Raw genomic sequence first — 23,486 nt, forward strand, 5'->3', positions numbered from 1 at the left:
AAAATATAACAACGCTTTTCTTTTATGTAAAACGTTCAGTCCTTTATCACAATATGTTATGAACGCTTCGTGTTTACACAACGTCAAGTAATTTCCAATATTATTTGCCAAAAGCCAGTTGTTCAACCCTGATTACACAATGTAAATGGGCACGAAAATATAATTTTTCTATAAATTTACCCCTGCTGTAAAGTAATTAATTAATAAGATTCTTCAAGTTTAAAATTCAATGTTATGTTGGAAAATCAGCTCAATCTGACAAGTTAGTGATTTGTAAGCTTGATTTGGGTTTGCCGCCATAACTGCTTTTAAAAGTGCTAACCTAGTTTTTTTACATTTATATACATTATTTATGGAAATTAGTTTGGAAAGTCGCTAAATATCCAGATTTATGTTATTTGATCCTCTGATTTATGTTAGAATCACAAAAGCTTCTTGTCAGAATATAATTGGATTGTTTACATAGGCCCTGTATATCCTCGGCATGAGAGATATTTACTTCTGTCAAGATGGTCCCCGGTGGCAGCCCTGGCAAATGATACCATTACATAAACTACTGTTATACGGGGCCATATTAAAAACATTTTTTGCTTTTTTTTTTCGAACAAAGTTGGGTGATGGCAACATTGGCAACTGATATACCTATGTAATATTATATTAAAATATTGGAAATGGGAAGTCTGCTACTAATAATTTTAATGTCTGCTTCATTATTTGGACACAAATGTCTCTGTTCATATTATATTTATTTATTTTTATATTTCAATGGGTTGTGTGCAAGTTTGCTTGCTTATCAATGAAAATTGTAATTAACGCTTAATATTTGCACTTATGAAAAAACAATTTTATAAACTCTACATATCCAGGATCCAGGTGGTGGTAGGTGTACACACAAATTAGAAATGAAGGGAAAAGAATATTGAAGTGTTTTAATAGAATTCAGGAACTTTAATACAAGTTTTACAAATAAGTTACAGTCATATTTAGAAAATATAACCATGATTTTGTTATTTTCGGTAAAGGAGGGATTCTACCTGATCTCTTCTATGATCTGTTTCAGAATCTATTAATTAGATCAGATGGAACACGCTTTTCTATGAAATAGAAACCTAAAGTTGAATAGACTTCAGCTTTCGTTCTATAAATAAATTGACATAGATAGACAAGGTTAAAACCCAGCATATAAGACCAACCATCTTTTGTCGAATCTCAAAACATGAAATAATGATCCAACTAAAGTGTCTTAATTGATCTGAATAATTTGTATTGTAAAACTTGTATTATCTTAGGACGGTTTGTTTTACGAGAGGTTTACGAAAAGACTTATTAAGATAGGTATAAAATTTATTTACAAGATTGTTCACAAAAACGTATTTTAAATATAAATTTATGGACCTAATTATTAACCAAATGCCCCAAGTATTTGTTGTTAATATTTGTATAAAACATTGTGAATTGTCGAGTTATTTTACATTCTAATTGGCTACAGGTACAATGTAAATATATCTTTGTAAATAATTTTTACAGGAAGAATAAAATATGTATAACCCCTAACTTAATATTATTTACACAATTATGCATCCATATTTACAAAAATGCTTTTGAATAAGTATGCGCTGAAAACAGAAAAAGGGAATTTTTTTTTTTAATATATTGCAGATTATATGCTCGCACGGGCATTCATTTTCCAAAAGCATTTTAAAAAGGGAAACATTAACTTAGCTTTTATAGAATTAGAAAGCATTTAACATAGCGTTGAATTAAATCATTAAATTAATGTATTCAGGAAGCACCAACACTAGTTGGCTAATCAATTGCACAGTGGGACAACATTGAAATATATTTAGACTTAATATTTTATTAAAAACGATATTTAGTAGCGATGGTTGTTTGTGGGGATTCGGTGTGTTTGTTTTTAATCATTCTTAGATGTGACTATGCAATAATCAATCTAGAATAAAAAGTAGGGTAAATTTCTGGTCAATCGCGCTACTTATGAAGTAGAAGCAAAAATAAATGTTTCTGGGAAACTTAACTAGGATTTGAATACATTTTCAACAGTTAAATAGATTCAGTACATTTATTTATTCATTCGAAATATGAAGACAAAAACATGTTACAGGTAACTTGACAATAAAAATGTTTTTGTATTATGAAAGGACCAACTCAAAGCAATTCTGCTTCAGGAGTATGTGTATATATATTTATTTGCGGTTCTTGTAGGCAAGATCCGATCGAGTGAGTTAATTACTGTTAAAGCCTAGATAGTTTGTAAAGAAAACAACAAAATAAGCTCAATGAATGCGGTAACTATGTTGTGTGTCGTTTTAGCAAATAATCTTTTTTGTAAACAAACAGAACACTTTGGTTTTATCATTACCTAGTTTATTTTACAAAACATCATAATATGAAAATACTTGTAAACTTATTAGTGGAAATTAGTGTTGTAAAAGAAGAATTAATTTGAAAAAGAGAAGAAAGATAATAAAAATATTAAGAACATTAAGGTAAATTAATTCAATATTGTCCCACTGTGTTATTTTTTTTTTACATTGTCACTGGGCTGTTAAACTTCTATTGTGACAAAATTCTAATTTTCACAGGAATGTGAAAAAACTAATGTTTTTTTTTAAATATTTTTATCTTGTGATATGTAGCTCTTTGAGAAGTTGATTAAAATAGAATAAAGTTTTGCCGCCCAATATAAAACTACATAATATTTATCTAAGTTTTCTATAAACAGTCCAGCGATACCATTAGAAAAATTCTAGTGTCATATTTTATTCAAATGGTTCGTGAAATACATTATAGGCAATGTTATTTGTTAATTATTTTATGATTTTAAACACTGTATAATAGTTATTATTAGAATAAACATTTGAAGGTTACCATTTAGTCCAAGTTATTCCTTTAAAATAAATCTTAAAATATTGTATCCAATATCTTTTCTTTTCCAAATAAAACACAGAAATACTAACTATTTGGTTTGATTTGTCTTACCTTATTACAGTTTATTTTTTAAGTAATGGCACTGTACAGTCTCAGGTGATACTTTCCCCATAATTCTAAAGCATGACAGAAAACAAACTTTTCTCAGTGTTCTTTTTAAGAGTTGCCCAAGCGACCGATCGTTGTTTATTTAGTATCGTAGAGGAAACTCCCATACACCCACAATGAAGTGGTATACAATACATTGAAAACGTGTCAACAGTAAAAGATTGGCCAAATAGACCCTAACAACACAAATTTAATATTGTGCAGGATAGTATATCGGTGCAAATATATTCACTTCTGACAGTAATGTCCTTGCCAAACGTCACTGAGAAACAGTTGTTTTTAAGTTTTTTGTTAACAGTCATTCTTACCTATTTATTGTTATTAGTGAGAAAGGGACAGCAATTGTTCACTTTGATTGAATTTGAAAAGTTTTTCATTTTCACTGGAGTTTTCTTTTATGAAGTCAAATAGCACATAATGAAACATGCTACATGCAGGCAATAAACCTGTTGAGTCAAGGATATACCATTCTGTTTAGTACTATGTTCGATTCAACTCTGGTAGTGATATACCTATAAGCATTGATCATATAATTATTAGACCTCGGGTATAAAAAAAAAAAGAATTTTTCTTATTTAATAAATCAAAACCAAAATTTCCACTGAAATCATATGATTCATAAGCAGGTACTTAAATACCTACCTACTTAATTATAAACCATAAATATTTTAGGTAACATATCGTGGGGTTACTGCCAAAAGTTGCAAACTTACAAAAACCGGGTTTTTGGGAAATGATATTAATGTTAACATAAAAAAATTATTTTTAGTATGTACATAATTATCTAATCATGATGCAAGTCTTTTTTTAGTATTTTTCTTCATGCCTTTCGTTTTCATCGGTATTTTAACAAAAGGATAGTATGTTATTTGTTATTGTAATAAGTCAATTCCTGGAACGAGGGTTTTTATAACTGTGAAACCCGATTCGAATCTCTATTTCTGTTCTGCCCCTCTCAACTACTTTGTACAAGCGAGCGAGAGATGTCGGGCGTATTTAAAGAAAGCAGGTGTGGGCAAATACCGATAGACAGACCGTAATAAACATATTACAAGATTAATTGAGTTGCATTTCAAATGATATTCGATTTTCGTTTAGTACTTTTATAGCTTGGGTATGCTGAGTTACTCCGTAGAAATTTTTATAAAAATATCTCAATTATTTTCGAAGATATAGCGATTTAAAACAATCTAAAGTAATTCGCGCGGAACCTTTATTTTCGCCCGGAGACAACATAACGCCAGCGCAAAAAATACCCGGCCGAAATGTATTAATACAACAGTTAGTCAATAAAGAAGAACACAAGAAATGCCTTACACTTAGATTTGAATGCTAATCAATGTCACCACTGACTTAGTACCTTTTAGTTCTAGCCCATTTAGCACGCTCTCTGTCTCTCTTGAATTTGTCTGACATTGAAATGGGGTTCATTTTATTATATTCTGTACATCATGTCGTTTTATGCATCAAGTCTTGAAGATGACATTATAAAGATGATGGCCCCCAGCAGCTACATTGAATAATTAGATTTCTGAGGTTTCCGGCCGCATTTTGGCACATCCCAACGGGTATAGCGGCAATTTTCTTCCAAATTCGATCCTTAAGTTCTTCCAAGGTATGAGGCCGATGTATAAAAACATTTTCCTTCAGGTAGCCCCACAGCAGGAGGTTGCAAATGCCCAAATCAGGTGAGTACACAGGGCCACCCCAAGTCACCCCTGAAGAGAGAAGGGAACATCTGTCGCAGTTTCATAATTGAAACTCGAGCAGTATGGGCCGTAGCACCGTCCTGGTGAAACCAGATCTGTTTTCTCCGGTAGTTCTTCCAATTGGGGTTCAAAAAATTTTTCCAACATGGAAACATAATGTTGAGCATAGACAGTCATGGTTCCTCCATTCTCCTCAAATAAGGCCCAATCTCCCCAAATTTGGAAATCTCACACCGCTTTTGGGGATTGAGGAGATCTCTCGTAAAGATGCCTTGGGTTATTTTCAGCCCAGTACTGAAAATCTTGTTTATTCACCGCTCCACAGAGATGGAAGGCCCGCTTGGTTGTGACGAAAGAACGGCCATTTTTAAGAAACGTGTGGATGACGAAGCACGGGACCAAACCATGGTAACGACTGAAAACGGCACGACCCTCCCAACACAATGTGACCCAGATTCTTACTCCCACCACACGGGATGTACCGGCTCTTCAAAACTGAACTGTCTGTTTTGCTGCGCCCTGAATATGGCCATCCAATTTGAATTTCATAATTATGGTGAAAAACAGTTCTGCATACGAAATGTAACTGAGAATCCTCAGACTTTAGATGTATTCCTGATTTTAAAATGTATTTTCTTGCTAATAGGGTAAAATAAAATGAGGAAAAATAAAAGTCAATAAGTTGTTAAAAAAACATTTGTATTTTATTATATGTACTAATAAAATTTGCATAGAATATGGTAAAAATAGAGTTGTGAAGGTAATAATGAGATGGTTACACCAGTCTTCATAATAAATGAAATATTCAAGAAGCACCTAAGCATAGTTTAAATAACTAAGTATAAATTCGATATTCTGACGCATGAAAAGATTGTTTCAAACTGTACCAGTCGAAGGTACATTGTAAAATGATTTCATGGAATGATATTCAATATAAAATAACTATAAGAGAACATAATAATCATGCACACAACGTAGCACAAGATGTCAACTCTCTTGGATAGATTGTCTTATTGTCGGTGTTTTGTAGAAAGCCTTTTCAACGCAATTTATCCCACAAAGCATCGCGTTTCGACAAAATGTATACGCTTTAATGAAACTTCATGCCACATCCACTGATAGATCACGTACGCAAAAGCAGCGTAGATAAGGTTAAACTGTCCTCATTAATTTCTAATAATCATCGGCGCAGATTCAGTTACATGCATTCAGTAACAATTACAATGTATGCTCCTCCAGACCTAACCGAACAATAGTTGTAACATATATGGGGATGGGAAAAATGTATACAATAACAAAAGGAAGAGTAACATTGTTGAGTTATGTTATGCCTTTTTTAATGCTGGTCTTTCCATTGCAATACATATCACCATGCGGCACATTTTTAAAAAGTAGTATATGTTTAGTCAAACTTCATGGATCTCATATGCGACACTTGTTGTTGATAGTTGCCAATGGAAGACCTGCATATGCATGACAGCCACCTAGATAAGGTTGAGAGGGGCATACACAATGCAATTGTTAGTATCTAGATATAGCAATGCGAAAACTTTTTGTTATATTTCAAAACACCACAGGTATAAGCAAGTAAGTACTAATAAAATAACTAGGTTTTTCAAGACTTTTTTCCTTTCTACAAAACACCGCCAATACACACAGAGAAGAACTTAAAATAAATGTGTGTTAATTATTACAGTATTTTTAATAGGATTTATTTTACAATTATAATTACGATGACTGGCAGTACAAAGGGGAATTATCTAGATAAAGCAAGTTTAATCTCATTTAGCAACATTGATCCGATAACCATTTTATCACAGTTTACGATGATTTCTGAAGAACTTGAAGAGACCTGGACTGATACCAACACCAGGCACTGGGACGATAGAGTCTGACCGGCAAACCTGCATTTAAAAAAAACATTATTTACAAACCTGCATCTAAGAAATTAAATTGTAATAGATGAAAAATGGGAAAATGGAAGAACAAAGTAGGATGGTGTATATGAAGAACCGTTCCATTCCCACTGTATTGGGCAGGGAGGAATGGTGCATATCACATGGTACAAGTGTGCATGCATTATGTTCTTGTCAGTGGAAACAATACAAATATTTAGTTTATGTATTTCTTGTTACGTATTCAGCCTTCCCAATATATGTGGAGAAAATTTTATACAATCGATTAAAAATCATATATTTGAAAACAAATATTATTTTATAAACAAGATAAAATTACCTTTTAGATTTTTGTATTTGAAATGTACTTTAATATTTATAAATTGGAATATTTTAATTTCAAACAAAAATTGAAAAAAAATCACATAAATTTTATTAGGGATGCCACGGTTCCACTGGTTCCAGGCAGTTGGAGCAGTGCAGTAATCACATAAGTGTCAATGTCAGCGGTCGGAACCATTAAAAAAATTGGGTTTTGCGGTTGATGAGTAAACAGCTTTTGAACAATTGTCTTAAATCTTAATAAAGCATTCACTATAAGATAAGAAATTGAAAGTTTTATTTAAAAACTAGCTGTACCCCGCCACGCGTTGCTGTAGCTCAGTCTGTCTGTGCAGATAGAGAAACAATAGTGCCTTTTGCTTTTTTAGATGGCACTGTTTTTTTTTTTTTAAAAGGATGTTTTTCCCTGTCACATATGACATCTATATAATTTAGGTACATAAAAACACGTGCTTATTCGAATGCAACGTTGTGTCAAAATTTCAAGGTAATCTGTGAAGAACATTCGGAGATTTAAGATTTTGAAGAAACGAACATTTGAATTAACATTTTTATTTATCGTCGCTTTAGTTCGTTTTTGTCCAACAGACCATTTTTGGCAAAATTGAGTTAAGTATGCAGATGTTCTCAGAAAGCATTTATTTATACGATACAAGGGAAAACAAATTTAAAAAAATATTTTAATGTGTTTTCAAGACGCAGTTTGTCCTAAGTCCACCAAAATTAAACAACATTCCGAGCGTGTTTATCCAACACTTTGTCCAACATCCAAATTAAAAAAGTGTTTTCTGCGTAATTTTAAACATTTGGAACGAATTTTACTTAAAAATAATAATTTCTATCACTTTAAATCATTTTAGTAAGCTTAGAATTGAGCTAATTTCATTGTATATGCGTTTTTCGTAAAAAAAACTTTGAAGCGCTATTTCTCCCGATTTATGTTTTGGTCTGTTGGATAAAAACGAACTAGAGCGACGTTGTATAGATAGATAGATAAGCAATAGTTCAGATGTTGTAGGTACTTATTTTACGTAATTTCAAAAAACCTTAATTGTTCATGTCCCGCCCGCAAATAGTGTCTTATTATAAATTATTTCAAGAATAAAAAAAAAAAAACTTCGGAAAAGTAAAAAAATATAATTTTAAGATTTTTTGCTTGTCTAGTGGTGTACTGCATCGTAGGACTACTGGAGGGTGAGAGGGTACTGCGGACGGGTTTTACAAACTATTTCAAACCAATTTGAATCAGTGCCGGTGTGCACAAAAACATACAAACATGCGCTCTTTAAAATGATTTGCCTTTACGAACCTTAATATTTCTCCTTGAGAAGAAATAGGGGCGACGTTGGCAACCTCGTAAATTCTTTCACAGATCAATTGGGATGATCCAGGAACACCACTCTTTCCCTCAACCTGAAAAAAAAACAATTTTATTTGTGATACCGTATTTAACTTAAAAAAAAAAATTGAAATTAGAAAAGAAAATTGTATACCTGGGTCATTCCTCGTAGTCTTTTCTGCTCAGTTTGAAATTTAGTTTCGGACATTGTAACGCTTCTCATCAACTCTCCCACGGGGGGCTTAATAGATACAGCGCTGTCACCTAGAATCATTTACAATTACCGTTAAACTCTCTTATAAGGTTTTCCGAGGGACCGGAAAAAAATTCTTATAATAATAATAATAATATTTGGCTAATTTATATAGCGCCGTTTTCGTGAGAAATCACCTCAAGGGCGCTGTACACATATATTTCTTAAATAGTTAATACTAGAACTACTGACTTATCTCTAAGACTTAAATCTAGTTACTTACGACTAAGGCCTATAACTACTATCTCAACGACATATATACGAGTATTTACATATTTGGCAACTTACAACTAAAATTAATATTAACAATCTAATCTTACTAACGCCAGAAGAAGAAGGAAGTTCAAAGAAGAAGGAAGTTCGTGGGATAAATTGGAGCATTTTTCAAACTCAGCCTTCAAACCAATTTTCAACCAATCGATCGATGGGATATTTACAAAATATATATGTTCTCATTTCAAAAATCATATCTCTGAATATTAATATGGAAACATATGATTACTGTGGTTCAATGCTAATGAATCCACCTTTAATTCACCGTTTATCGCATATTTGTGGTATTTAATTATTGAAGACAATATTAGCAATTACTAAATGAATATTTGAAACAGAAAAAGATATGGTCACATCTAGGACTGGAACCCAGGACCCTTGCTTTGCCGGGGCACAGCTCTATCAACTGAGCAAATGGGACCCTATCTCCTTCGGTCATATTTAACTGTATCATACTTCGAATAAGAACTACCGACATTGCCTTCATTTTTCTCACTGCACATTTTTATAGGCTGCTATCTTTATGTATGATCGCAAGATTCAACTCGAACTAAATGCAATCTAGACAGTGTGTTAGATAAATATATCTTATTTTTATTTTAATGTGCGACATCTATTGACTTAATCTGCAAGTCTAGGATGAATATTTTAATTTTTTTAGAATAACATGAGTAAAATCTCAAATTGTAATATTTAATTAGTGCCCCGGCAAGGCAAGGGTCTTTCCTTTGTTTGAGTTCTAGATGTGACCGTATCTTTTTCTGATTTTTCTGTTTCAAATAATCGTTTAGAAATTGCTAATATTGTTTTGAATAATTAAATATTACAATTTTTTTTTCTCATTAAGTTATTCCAAAAAAAAACATATTTGTAGGTTTATAAGTGAGCTATTTGCGGGAATTTCGAAATAAATTTGTAAAAACCTGCTATCTAAATTTAGACAGTCATCGCTCAAGACCTAGAGCAATGAGACCTAAATATGGGTAGCCATCGCTCGAGACCTAGAGCGATGAGACCTATTTTCCAGCTAAATATAAGTTTTGGGGTTTATAATGACCAAACAAAGTTTAAAACAAATTTCTATAGTTTTTGCAATAATATTATGCGTACTTAGAACACTATTAAATAATGACTTGAAAATTTGGAGGGGAGAAATATTTATTTAATTTTTTTAAAAACTTCCCCCTTTATAAAAGAGATATTTTTTTGGATGGATGGTAAAAAATACTTAAGAATTTAAAACTTCTTTTAACCTGTGGTTTGCACGTAACTCAAATTCAATCGTTAAAATTTGCTCCATCGTGTGCTCAAACTCAAGTTCAGACTGATGGATTTCATAGAATTGCTGGACGGGACTTATTTATGATTGGTTCAGAGAGATATGTCCATTATAATGGAGCATTCTTACTGGCCAATGAATTTCAGATTCTGGTAATTGTGATTATTATAGTTGTTTACCAAAGAGTTTTCGAAAATGCCGAAAATCAATAAAAAGTAAGTACAAAATATTTAATTATTTGGCATCTATTCAAACCTTATAATGTTTCTGATAATCTAGTAAAAGAATTTAATTGAAATAAGAAAACTTTAACAATGTTCGTATTTATTTAAAAAAAAATTTACTTTCACCTAGTTAGTTTATATTAACTTGATTTACTGTACACACATACGATTGTACACAGTCAATAAGCTATAATACTTGCCTTTTAATATCTAACCTATGTTTATATGCTTATATATATTACGCAAACAACAGGTATTTATCAGAAGGCTACTCGCGCAAACCACGGGTTAAATACTAACATTTAAGTTCTTACCTAAATTAGTAGATATCAAGAATGTCGCAGCTTGTGTGGTGTCATTAAAATCAATTCCTAAAATAGCAGATTGACTCGACCCAGATCCTAACGTTGACACCGCAGCAAAAGGATGTAATGATTGATCGGAAGACAAGCCCTAAAGAGAAGTCAAATAAAAACATGACATGATAAAGACAGATTTTCAAGTTTAAAAGTAGGTACCGAATAAAAAAATTGTGTTCGATTTATTTTAATGAAAACACTGCATAAAAATATTGAACTAACAAAGAGGTCTTTAATTTTTTTCATGGCAACACTGAAGAAAAAAATTGGCAACACTGGTGGAAAAATATGATGCATTATTTCCCGCCAAATTGTTTTCATCTTGAAAGCCAGTTTATGCTGTAATTCGCATGTTATTTTTAAAATATTTATAATGGAAGTCAGCAGAGTTCTAAGGAGTGGTTCAATCTACAGTAAGAGAGTGATTAAGATAACAATAAGAAAATCCAAGAGCAAAAATAAAAAGGATACCACCAAAAAAACTACAGTCAAAGATACCGTTGAAGGTTTATTAGAAGAATTGAAAAATTGCATATATCATATAGATAATGATGATTTGGGCGTGAAAAGTACTGAAACTCTTGCGCAAAGTAAATTGAGAAATAATCTCAATCTGAATCAGGTTGTAGAAGTATTCCGACATGTAAAAACTATGACAAATTCCAGAGTTGAAGAAAAAAAGTTAGAAATTCGTGAAAATAAAATGGATATACTAAAAAAACTTATTACTTTAACGAATTTCATTAAGTTTTCAATGGAAAAATTAATGGAAATCAATGAAACACTAAAAACTTTAATGGAGAAAGACAAGGCAGTTGAAGTTTTGGAAGATAAATTTTGTGACGACTCTAGCATGAAAGTACTGAAAAATTCTGCAGAAGTGGGCAAATTTTGCAATCATATTGAGCCTGATTATGTCATAGATTTGGACTCTGATCCTGAAGTTGATGATATAGAAGTTATTGTTGACAAGAAAATGTAAATTCTGCAACCGTGTACAAAATGATGAACTTTCGGAGATTTAAGATTTTGAATAAACGAACATTAACATTTTTATTTATATAGATGTGGAATTAAGTTTAATTTACCTTGGTTCCTGCATTAATATTGCAAATTTCATCATTGGACTGGTTATTGAAGAACAGTTCTATGGAAGCCATTTTATTGGAATACAGGTGGGGCGCTCTCGTAAACCTGTATAGTACCATCAGACCTTTTCCTGATATTTTTGAAAGGAGTTCATATGACTTGAGGGGAATTGATGACGGGCTGACAGTGGAAATAGTATCTGAAAAAAAAAATCAAATATACCTGCATTATAAGCTCGTTAATTAGGCATTTTTTCGAGTTTCAACACAATCATTTGCCTTTTTTTTCAGCAGTAAAATAATGACTGATGAAGAAACAAATAAACCATAAAGGAAGTCAATAGAAGATTGTGTAAAAGAGAATGATGAGCCTGCTCTTGTTTCATATCTCAAGATGCACTTGTCTCAATCAAGACCAACATTAATTCAGTAAATTGAAGAGAACAATGCAACCACTAAAACCATGTCTGTGTTGTTTTTAATTGAGATTTAATCTTAATCACAAAAGAGCAATGCAAAAAATCAGCCTGCAATCAATAACATTACAATATACATAGACACACTGTAGAAATCTCAAAGTGGCAAGTAAAAAGAACAACAATTGTAGTGCTTTTGATTTTGCAGTTTTAGTACTAAACTGTCAAGCGTTGCTTATGGTTGTGTGCTACTTCCTAAATTGCCTTAAAAAGGTGCCAAAATGCCTTTTTGTGTTATGCGAAAGTGTTTTAATTACTTGGTCAAACACTATTAAAAAACCAAGGAATTACATCTATCTGACATGCTGCTATATAACACTATGTAAAAAGGGTTGAATTATTAAAATAAAGATGAAATATTAATAAAACAATATTGTCTATTTTTTGTTATCTTATAAATCAACACAATTAACTTTGCAGCCGGTGGGGTTATCGATGTAGATATTGTGGATACCAGTGTAAAATAAATGGACAGATTTCATTTGGATCAAAAAATTATTTTCGGGATATAACTTTAACTGGCGGCAATTAGTCATAATACTGGAATTATCAGGACTTTTCATATGTTTTCAAAGTTTGCAAATGAATGCTTAGACTATGGAATAATGCTTCATGCAACACTTTATAGATTTTGATTACTTAAGTAATTTTGCACGCATTTCCAAAACCTTAATTTTTCATGTCCCGCCTGCAAACAGTGTCTTTTTATAAATTATTTCAAAAATAAAAATAAATACTTGGGAAAAGTAAAAAAATATAATTTTCTTGCTCGTCTAGTAGTGTACTGCATCGTAGGACTATTGTAGGGTAAGAGGGTTCCTCTAAATAAAAACCATTGAAGAAACCTCACTGAATATTTTTATAGCAGAATATCGAAAAACATGACTTTAGTTCCTCTTCTGGCCACCTGCAGAGTTAACTACGCCAGTGTAGCATGTTGACGTTCCTTTCAGATAATGGTGGGAAATAATAGAAATTAGTACTCGGTGGCGGTGTTTTGCGCTTTCTTTGTATTTTGATCAACATTGATTGAAGAGAGTGTAATTTTTTTTTTTAAAAGTAGTAAGGTCGTATGTAAGTTACCTAACACTAATTTGAAAATTTTTATTAACCTTTCCTCATCTGTGGTGCGTATTTATTACACATTGCTTCTAATAACTTTAATAACTCTATAAAATATAATAAATTCTGGGTTCAGATTTTAGGAATTGCTCCGTTGTACATTTATGCACTGAATTAAAAAATAATATTTTACATAGTTTTCAAATTCAATTAAAAATCAGAGATTTTTGTTAAGAATCGGGAACAAATACACCAATACAATCAACCGTGTGACACTGCTATGCGAAGAATGTGCGAGGAAATGACACGCTATTGATGTCCCGCTTTAGTTCGCTATGCGGGAACATGAGAAATCCACACGTCCGCAGTTGTATTTTGATTTAGACCATCGATACCCACGACCGCATAGCTGTCGGTGTGCAGTCCAGCGCCTGTTGTGCCAGCCGGCCGTTAGTCGGTCGCGGACCGTCGTTAGATGTGGACCCCTCGCACGTTTTTTTAGCATTTGCCGATGGTTTCATGTTTTCAGCAATTAAATTACAATTATTATCACTTTTGATATAAAATATAATAAACATAAGCGATTAGCTATGAATATTCATATTTTTCCGATATTAAATGGCTTATTTTGAGATGTGTATTGACTACACAGCACAGGAACTTGTGGATTTTTTTAGCACAGTAAGGGAAAGGTTAATGTAAAATATTCACATAAAATCCATTAAAATGTATGAAAGAAAACCAACCAGCAGAACTCCGCCGATAGGAGGCACTAGTGTAGCATACTGCCATCAGAATGTATAGGAAATGTCAGTACTACAGTAGGTGGAAGTGTTGCCTATATTCTAGGGTATTTGTGCCTTCTTACAAAGCGAAAAAGGGACAAGTTTATAAGTATATGTTGATTGAAATTGAATATTCAAACAAGATTTTACAAACTGGAATTGGAGTACCGTGTTCGCATCAGCATTGGGGCGATATCTATAATATAGATTAATTTAATGTTCCTACCTTCCAAAGGTGGTTGAGATCCAGTCGTAGGAGACAGGAATCCTCCGTAGGTTGGTGTCATGATGGGCAGAGCGTCTCCCATATCTCCTAACTCCAGTAATAAATCTAAATTGGATTTCTCCTTTTTCTGTGACTTTTCATTTGATTCATTTTTCACTTCCGGTGGAACTGGTGCACTCTGTTGATGAAACAAAATATTATATTATTAATGACAATGATCTTCACGGCATTTAATTTTTTTTTTGATATACTGCACAAGGTCCCAACTGCCCCCAATTGTCTAGAGCCAGTGAGACTATGGCATCCCCAATTGGGGTATGTTGGGAGGCTGAAGTTAGTGGGGAGGGATAGAAGATGAGAGTGAAAAAAATGGGTAAAAATCTGGCTATTCAGATTTGGTCACCAAACATGGCTAAAGCCTTTTCAAGCAAAATTTCGATTATTAATGGTGGTCTAGTACTCTGATGTGTTTTTGCATGCACCATATATTTTTTTCTTGGTTTTACTAAAGACCTTCGAATTTTGTTGCATTGTTTTCACAAAAGTGAACTTCTTTGCATTGTGTGTTAACAGTATTGAAAGTTTTGTGCTAAAAATAGTTTTAAATTATTGTTGCAAGTCACATCAGTCAGCGCGGCAAAATACAACAAACTTTTCTTTAATAAATCAAAAAAATTATCAGTGCTAAAAAAAACTGCTATATATTCAAATTTTGCGATCGCTCACAGGCCGCCTAAGCCCCGTCAAAACAATCAAATTCGTAATAATAAAACATATTCCCATGCAAACTGAAATATTACAGTCAACCAGTCTTTCAGATATATGAAATAATAATACAAATTAGTATGACATACACCTGCGTAAATCGAAATTTCATAGTGTTAATCCGTCAAGGCCGGCATGTCAGATTCAGATCAAGGTAATTGACAAGTTTTTTGAATTACGCAGACAAGTTTTCGTGGACCAAAAATTTAGTCTAGAAATCAGACGCTATACAAATCTATAACTCTATTGGTAGCCCATTCCTCTTTGAATGCTATGGCTTATAATTGCCAGAAAACTTTAGCCACGACTTGTGAACAATACCACATTGCAGAACACATATATAATAACAGCATAGCATGACAAGAGGAATAGTGCTATTGAATGAAATATTTAAAACAGAGGACATATTTAATTATAAGCTTAAAACATTCTATATAACTATCTTCCCAAGTGTTAAGAATGTCAAAATGGGAAATGTTATACTGTAAATGGTATGTAAAAAGTAATCTGTTTGACAGTAAAAAATAATTCTAATTTTTACATGAACTTTTTTTGGACTTCTCGGGTTTTGAATTAACAAGGTAGTATGTATTGATTAGAAACACGTACATCTACAAGAATGCCATTTGTATTCTTGGTTGAGTGATCGCTCTCATCATCAGAGTTACTGTCGGAGCTATCCGACGAGGAGCTGACCGACTTGCTGTTCTTGTGGTCCCCATCGCTGCTACTGTCGGACTCGCTGTCGGAGCTGGCGGCCGAGGATCCGGAGCCCGAGGACGCGCTGCCGTAGTTGGACGAGTTGGAACCGATGTTGTTGGTGTGCTTGATGGTCTTCTTTGCTTTCCTTAAAAGACAAATAATCAATTAACCTTTATATATTCATATTCCATGGGTTATAAAATATATATGAAAAATGCTCCTAGCATACTAAAATAAATTTTATTCGCTTGGCAAGGAAATAATGTACCACAATAATATTCTAACTTGTTGTTTCCTCACTTGCAAATATTGATTTTTTTTTATCTGTGAAAAAGCGCATCGCAAATTCTTTGTCAAATGTAATAATTTTTGTCTAACAACATTGCGATCGACTGTCAACCTAACAACATAAACTTCGTCCTTGACGTTTAACGTGTTTAAGATCGTCGTTTAACGAGAACTGTTCAAAGCCGTCATTAGTACTGTAGGAAAAAAAAGCATTTCAATCGCAGGATAAAGAAAAAGCCTTAAATGGTTACAAAATTAAAAGGTAGCTGGTCGTACATACTTTTGACTATCCTGATCAGATTCTCCATCATCGGACGAACCATCTCCAGAGTTGCTGGAAGAAGTAGCTGGACTGTCTTCGGACTCTGAATAGAATAACTTCTTAACCTAAAATAAAAATACACCAAAGATATCAGATGGGAAAAAATGATTTTTGCACAGTTCAAATAGAGATTAGGATAAGAGGGATTCTGCCTGATTTGCAAATAAGATAAATCTTTATGATCCTAAGATTGGAGCAGTTGGAATTTAAGGGCGAACAAAATAGAACTCACTAATTGTTCGGTGCGTTTGGTGCGAGGCGAGGGGGCTTGTGTGCCCTGCGGGGACACGGGGTCCCTCAGGGAGGAGGGGGAGGCCTGTGCGGGGAAGGGGGCGAGGGGGGCATAGCCCGAGGTGCGTCCCGACACGTAGTGTGACAGGCTGCCCAGGGTGTACTGTTGGCGCTCTGGGAACAAACAAACATAAGTTAAGTTTATAAGTAAATGCTGTTAACCTTTTCTATGCAGTTGAAACATATGTTGCATGTGATCTATAAAATTTTATTATAACTAATACACTGTGTCAAAATACGCTTCATGATAGGAAGGCCAGTGATGTAAAGGTTAAGAAAAGCCACAAGAAAAGTTGTGTGGTAGGAAAGATATTCTATATAAGGAGTTTTTTTCAGGTGAGTAACGCCCCCCACTACGTTTCACCGCTCTCTGGCTCAACCACTAAACAAGTCCGAACTCGTTGTTTTGTAGAGTTCAGCTGCTGCAAAAATGTCGTTTCGTTTGAGTGAAGATACAACTGTGAAATTTGTAACGCTATATTTACAACATGAGTGCCAGAATGGAATATATGTTGTATAAGCATAAACAAATGAAGCAATCTGCATAAGCTGATTATAAAAACAAAATGGAAAACCTAATAAGAGTATCCTTACGTTCAATTCGTGAATGAATTTCCATTAACCTCTCAGACAAAGACATTTATATACTATGTGTTCCTTTGAGAACTGTCAAAACGTGATTATTTTTGTGTTATTTACGAGTTTTGCTAAAAGCATCATAACTCACGTCTTGGGAAACGTAGCCTCATTCTAAAAAATGTTTTGGAAAGATTATGAAATTCACTATCGCATTGTGTTTTTATAAGTAAATATTTGCGTTTCTAAATATATATTTTATGAAAATGTCAAAAATATGTAAGAATCGATAACCATTATTTCAAAGCCGTGAAAAATGTACTTTTTTCTGAGTATCATAAAGAAATAACACTTTATATATTGAAGAAATATAATTAAAAACTATTAGTCACCTCAAAATATTAACCGTCCAAACTAAAATATTTTTAATAAATTATTTAGAAACGCAATAAATTATGAACGAACAAGATGACAGATTCAATCGGCTTAGATAATGCAGTTCTACGTTCCATAGATATTGTTGAATACAGACGCGTAGCGTTATTCATTATCGATACTCTGTTTTTTAAATCATGGCAATCCGTATACTAGTGATGGAAATAAATCGATTTTTGTAAAATCTCGCGCGTTTACGTGAAAAGACGTTCTAATGTCTTGACCGTTATTATCATATTTACGTCTTTTGACGTTTTAATGTTCTGAGTGGTTAACAGAAAATTAAAACACTTTCAGTTTTAGAAGAGGTGCAAGAAGAAATTAGTGAGATGAAAATAAAGAAACGAAAATTCACTAATAGAAGAGATAAATTAGGAGCTATAAATTCTCTTCTCAAAGTTGCGAAGTATTCTTTGGGATCTTCTAATGCTATTTCCTTGAGAAGAGAATTTTAATAAATTTTCATTTCCATAGTTTCTTTACTTTCATCTCACTAATTCCTTCTTGCACCTCTTCTAAAATATCCATTACAATCAGTTTAACTAGCCAAGGTTTGGGCATGTTGAGAAAATGAACAAAGAAAGGAGTGCAAGAAGAATATAAAACGCAAATGTGAATGGTAGAAGTCAGGGACGCCCGACTGAATCAGATACTTGAGTCAGGCCATGTCAAGAGTCAGAATAATTGAAGAATATGTATGAATGTGAATGAGGCAAGGAGTGTGTACCAGGACTGAGTTGTTTGGCTGTCTGTCCTCTCTGTCTACCCCCGCGGAAAACGGTGTGATGGTTAGTTAGTTAATTAGCTTATTTACTTTGTTGCGTTGCAGCCCGTTCATCTTCCAATACGCCACTCACTAATACGTTTGTACTTAAATGTACATAACAGTTTTATGGAGAACATGAATTAATAAGTTACTCTCCACACAACTAAATTACTAGCCTAGTCTGAACCAGCCGTAATGGTTCCACGGGTGAAAACAAGTTTATTGTGATCAATGCTTAATTCATTAGCATAATTAAAGTAATTATACTTACTTGTACCTAACAGATATAAAATATATTACATGTCAGAGGCGTAATGTATTTCTTACCTTTGAATTTGCTCTCAATCAACGGCGCAGGTTTTACAGCTAGGAATATCTTCTGAGCATTCTCCATGAGCTCTGATTCGGAATCGTTTTCACCGGGGAAAACAAACCGCTTGAGAAACCGTGCCCTGTCCCGTATGTCGTAAGAAGGGTCGTATCTCGCTAGCGTGAACACGTACTGAGCCAAAAGTCTGGTCTGTGCTGGGTTCGTCAAACAAAGCTTCACAGCCAGATTTAAGACTTGCAATTTAACGAGGTCATCCTACAATAAAATAAATAAATTAATAATCAAATTACCTAATAATTCCAAACAAGCCATCATTTCATCCATTACACAGTAAAAAATTAGATTAACAAAACTAATGCAAACACGGACAATCATCCATCACTGTGTAAATCATATTTGTCCTATTTAAAGGAGATAAAAAAACAAACCACTAATAATTTTACGCAAATGGAGGACATTTAAGATTCTCAGAGAAACTGTTTCGATTGTCGGACAATTCCTTAACATCGATTTTTTTTCATTCTACCAATGCATATTTATAGTCGCCGTAGTTTGCTTTCTACGACGTGTAATATTATTGAATTAATGCTAAAACATGCTGTAATAAAAATAGGATAGAGATTTTGTGTTCCATTTTAAATTTAATTAACAGAAATATAAGTTTAGGCCCCGGGCACACAATCAATAATATGTTTGGTGCGAATAACGTAGGAGTTGGCCAAAGGAGCGACTAATGAATGTTCCAAATATTTTTTTAAATAAGAGAATTCTTTTGGATCTTCACTAGTGATGCCACCAATGTAAAAAAGCATGTATAAATATTTCTACGTATATCTGCAATAATTATGGCCGCTGAGAACTCAGTTCTAACCTCCCATTTTGTTACATGTTTATGAAACAGAGTAAGAGGTTACAACAGAGCTATAAGCAGTATGCCTTTGGTAACATTAACGAGGGCGACCGCAGATGGGAAACTTTAATTGCAGGCATAAAAATCCATTACAATATATGGAGGCGGAAAAGAGAGACTTTTTAGTTGGGAGACTTTTTTCGAATGGTATGAATTTTGGAATAGCTTTCTAACGATTCTCATCTGCGGGCGCCCTAAAGGTAATACAGTGAAACTCTCTTTTGAATAAAGATTTTTTTTTATTGGTATGGGAAAACCTTATACACTAAATTGTATTTTTACACGAGGAATATGTTCCATGGAATACCGATAAAAAAAAACTGTTTTCAAAATTTCAGTACATTTGGTATTGAAAAACGTGAGAGTTCTAATGGTACGTATACATTTGCGAACCGAGCCACGAATTACGGGAAAGGAACGAAGCAACTGCAAGCGGCATTTCGCACCCTTTGCGGTTGCTTTGTTCCTTTCCCATTAGTTCAGTTCGGCTCACGTACGTATACGTAGCATTATAGGAACAAACATTTTCATAATGTTTTGTCGACCATGTAAAAACAGAATTGATTGTATTTTATTTTATTTGGTTTTACACCCAGCCGGGCTTTTACATGGATTTTAAGAACAGAATATACCTAGAGAGCTATCGAAAATTATACACAATTGTTTTAAAGCATGTTATAAAAGTAAACTGAATATGAAAAGATATTAGTAAAACTTGTAACAGTAACAAAATAATATAGAAACTAGAACAATACTACATATAAGAAAAATCACTAAAACTACATTACCAACGCTACTTTAATTTGTAGGATTCAATAAAGTGCTGGTATAGATTACGCTTAAGGCGATGCACTACGTCGTGTAATATTTTAAATTGAGCCGCTATCAATAATAACCCTTACGTAGATGGCGATAAGGTTTAAATTCCCACTTAACACCATCCGCCTGTTTTGATTTATGCAAGAAAAAAACATGGCCAAAAAGTGCCTTTTATTTTATTTTGTGGATGTTCAGGCATAAATATTTAATTTTTTTTTCGATCATTTTATAAATAACTTAATTTGCCACATTATACAATAAAATCATAACCGAAAATGGGTTCGTAAGTAGGAGATTTTGAACTTTAAAGCAGTTTTCATAGGCCTTATACATAATTTTTTTCTGGGCGTATAAAAATATTTATCTAAAAAATACTAGATTATTTTAAAGGCCAAGATGTATTCTATTCGCAGTATTTAATTAAAGCATATGAAACATTTCTAGGTGACCAAATTTTCAAACCAAAAACACATGATTTTGCATTACTACGTATGGCATCGCCTTAATTCTATAAATGGAATCAATAAATATATCAATAGTACCCCCAAACTTGTTGCCCAGATCATACATCCTATTGATTAGTGAGTGTGTCTGATAGCTGATTGTGTATGCATTGCAGAAGAATGTAACATTGTATGTGGGATAGATGAGGGCTTTTGCCAATCTTTGAGGGATTGACAAAACAAAACTTCTCATGTGGGAACCTTAAATGTAATTAAGGTTAATCACACAACAATACCTCTTGCACAAAGGTTTTGGCGCACTTCCTGAGCACGTCCGGTGCCACTTTATCAGATCTGTACTCCCCGAGCAGCCACAAGATGGCGGCGCGGGCGGCCCCCACCGTGATGTGGTCCAGCAGACGCACCATCTGGCTGATGATGCCCTTGTGGTCCACACTGCTCTCCGACTGGAGGAGCTTCTTGATCACCACCACGCTCTCAGCCACTACTGCCTCTGGAATATTTCAATAAAATATTGAATTTAACACTCCCGTACCCAAAGGGGGTAATACACTTACCCCAAATGAGAGTTTTGTGAGTAATTTAGGTAAACCTAGAAAAACTATTTGGTAAACTATATCTGTATTTAAAAAAAATATACCAATATGTAGTAGTTTTTAAGATATTGACCTTTCAGGCTAATTTATTCTGTTTGCGAGCAGCTCATAATATGGTCTCATATAAATCAGTATCTCCCTTAACCTTTTGAACGCGTTAATTTGCTCCGTTTTATCTATACCCGTACGCGGTACATATTTTCAAATACCTATGCACGCAATTAAATGTCAAATTATAGCATTCTGACATGATTTATTGGACTATATAGACAGAACAGATTATTCTCCACAATATGAAAACAAATCCTCGTGTGTCAACACTCTTAGATGTTTATAAAAACAATAACATAAAATTTCATACAAAGACGTACCGCATCTTTTGAATGTGGTCCCGCCATTCACTCGGCGTGTGTGTACTTAGGCCACTGCGTTGATAGACACAAGTGGGACACCATGAGCACTTATCATTTTTAGTTATGAAAATGAACACTTAAATTTTATGTCACGTAATATAATAACAAAATTGGACTAACGCCATCCGTTGACAAAATTGTAAACTATAGCACTCGAAGGCGCAAAGAGGCTCACTTGATTATCGATGTTTTTTAATGAAATACAATTTTATTTTCGAGATATTCTTGTAAATGTCAGCATTGTGATAGTTCTACGAATGTTATAGCGAGCGGGAAATAAATTTATGTCGAAAGACCGCTGGAATATCGGCATTCAAAGTTTCCGTATCAACAGTTGATACAGCCGCGTGTGAGTATGGACTTTTTGCCGTAACAACAGTTGATACGGCCGCGTGCAAAGAGTTAATGTCATGGTGAGAAATGTGATCTAAACAGAGTTAGAAAGAGAAAACATCACGTTTTATATTCAAATCTAGAAGTTTACCATAGAATAATTAAAATGTACCCTCTATGAAACCAAAGGTCCCGACCGCAATTTGAGAAAAATTAATGAAACTTTGTGAATATTTTATTCATTATTTTTATACAAAACGACAACAAACAAGTGAGGTGACAATAACTTTTGTAATACATTTGTCTAATAAAATGCATGTGTGTAAAAATTAGAAAGCTTATTTCATCTTGTTTCAAAAACAGTTTTTATTTTTCGGGGATGCAGAAATATTCCATTTATATGGAATTAATTAAAGACGTAAATAGAAACAAATTCTGACAGAATTACCAGAGGTCAGAGGGGTATAATAAGTTATTAGTTATCAAAAATTTTCCTCGCTGCAAACAAGCCGCCAGTGTGGCCTTTAAAATTTATTTTACTGGAAAGGGCTACAAATCCAACATTTTATTATAGAGCTCGATTGAATTCTCAATTCTCAAGAAGAAAGGACTGAATTATTTAAAAAATATTAATTAACACAATTTCTATTAAACTTATTGGGAAATTAAATACGAGCGTATCAGCATAATGCTGCCTGCTCTTTAACTAATAATAATAATACATATTTGAGCTGCGCTCAATATTGTATTATCTCTTTAGCCATTTTGCATTACTCAATTCTTTGACTGCTGCTGGCCAAAGATCTGCAATGTCGGGTTAAAACGGTGGGTAGCAACCAGGGGCATTTAAATCAGCTTTGGCCTTGAAACCCATTTGAAACCGCCACGCAATCTCCTTATTCTTATAGAAAACGAATAGTGTGGCTAAAAGCTCAGATCTCATTGGTTAGAGCAGATGGATTGGTTTGATCTCTCGCTCTCTTCCATAGTGACTCGTGGAACAGAAAGAGATGACGGAATCTTGTCGTTTGACTGTTTTCAAATCATTCAAACAAAATGAGAGTGGTTTATTTATGCATGCGGGTTGTCATTTGAAGCCGAAATACTA

General features: G+C 33.5%; 1 protein-coding gene across 1 annotated transcript in view; it reads right to left on the reverse strand.

The window, feature by feature from the left end:
• Positions 1-5,475: 5,475 nt before the first annotated feature.
• The window catches only part of rb (adaptor related protein complex 3 subunit ruby), a 52,481-nt gene continuing 34,470 nt past the window's right edge, over positions 5,476-23,486 (reverse strand). The window contains exons 9-19 of the mRNA XM_089642687.1: positions 21,312-21,529; positions 18,840-19,098; positions 16,677-16,849; positions 16,403-16,509; positions 15,742-15,979; positions 14,368-14,545; positions 11,819-12,018; positions 10,686-10,824; positions 8,497-8,606; positions 8,313-8,416; positions 5,476-6,670 (exon numbers count right to left, since the gene is read on the reverse strand). Coding sequence (XP_089498813.1) covers positions 6,523-6,670; positions 8,313-8,416; positions 8,497-8,606; positions 10,686-10,824; positions 11,819-12,018; positions 14,368-14,545; positions 15,742-15,979; positions 16,403-16,509; positions 16,677-16,849; positions 18,840-19,098; positions 21,312-21,529 — 1,874 coding nt within the window. The 3' untranslated portion in view covers positions 5,476-6,522. The remainder of the gene's footprint in view (positions 6,671-8,312; positions 8,417-8,496; positions 8,607-10,685; positions 10,825-11,818; positions 12,019-14,367; positions 14,546-15,741; positions 15,980-16,402; positions 16,510-16,676; positions 16,850-18,839; positions 19,099-21,311; positions 21,530-23,486) is intronic.

This window comes from Hesperophylax consimilis, chromosome 2 (assembly GCF_061612785.1).
Source record: "Hesperophylax consimilis isolate HC1 chromosome 2, BYU_Hcon_1.0, whole genome shotgun sequence".
NCBI classification, from domain to species: domain Eukaryota; kingdom Metazoa; phylum Arthropoda; class Insecta; order Trichoptera; family Limnephilidae; genus Hesperophylax; species Hesperophylax consimilis.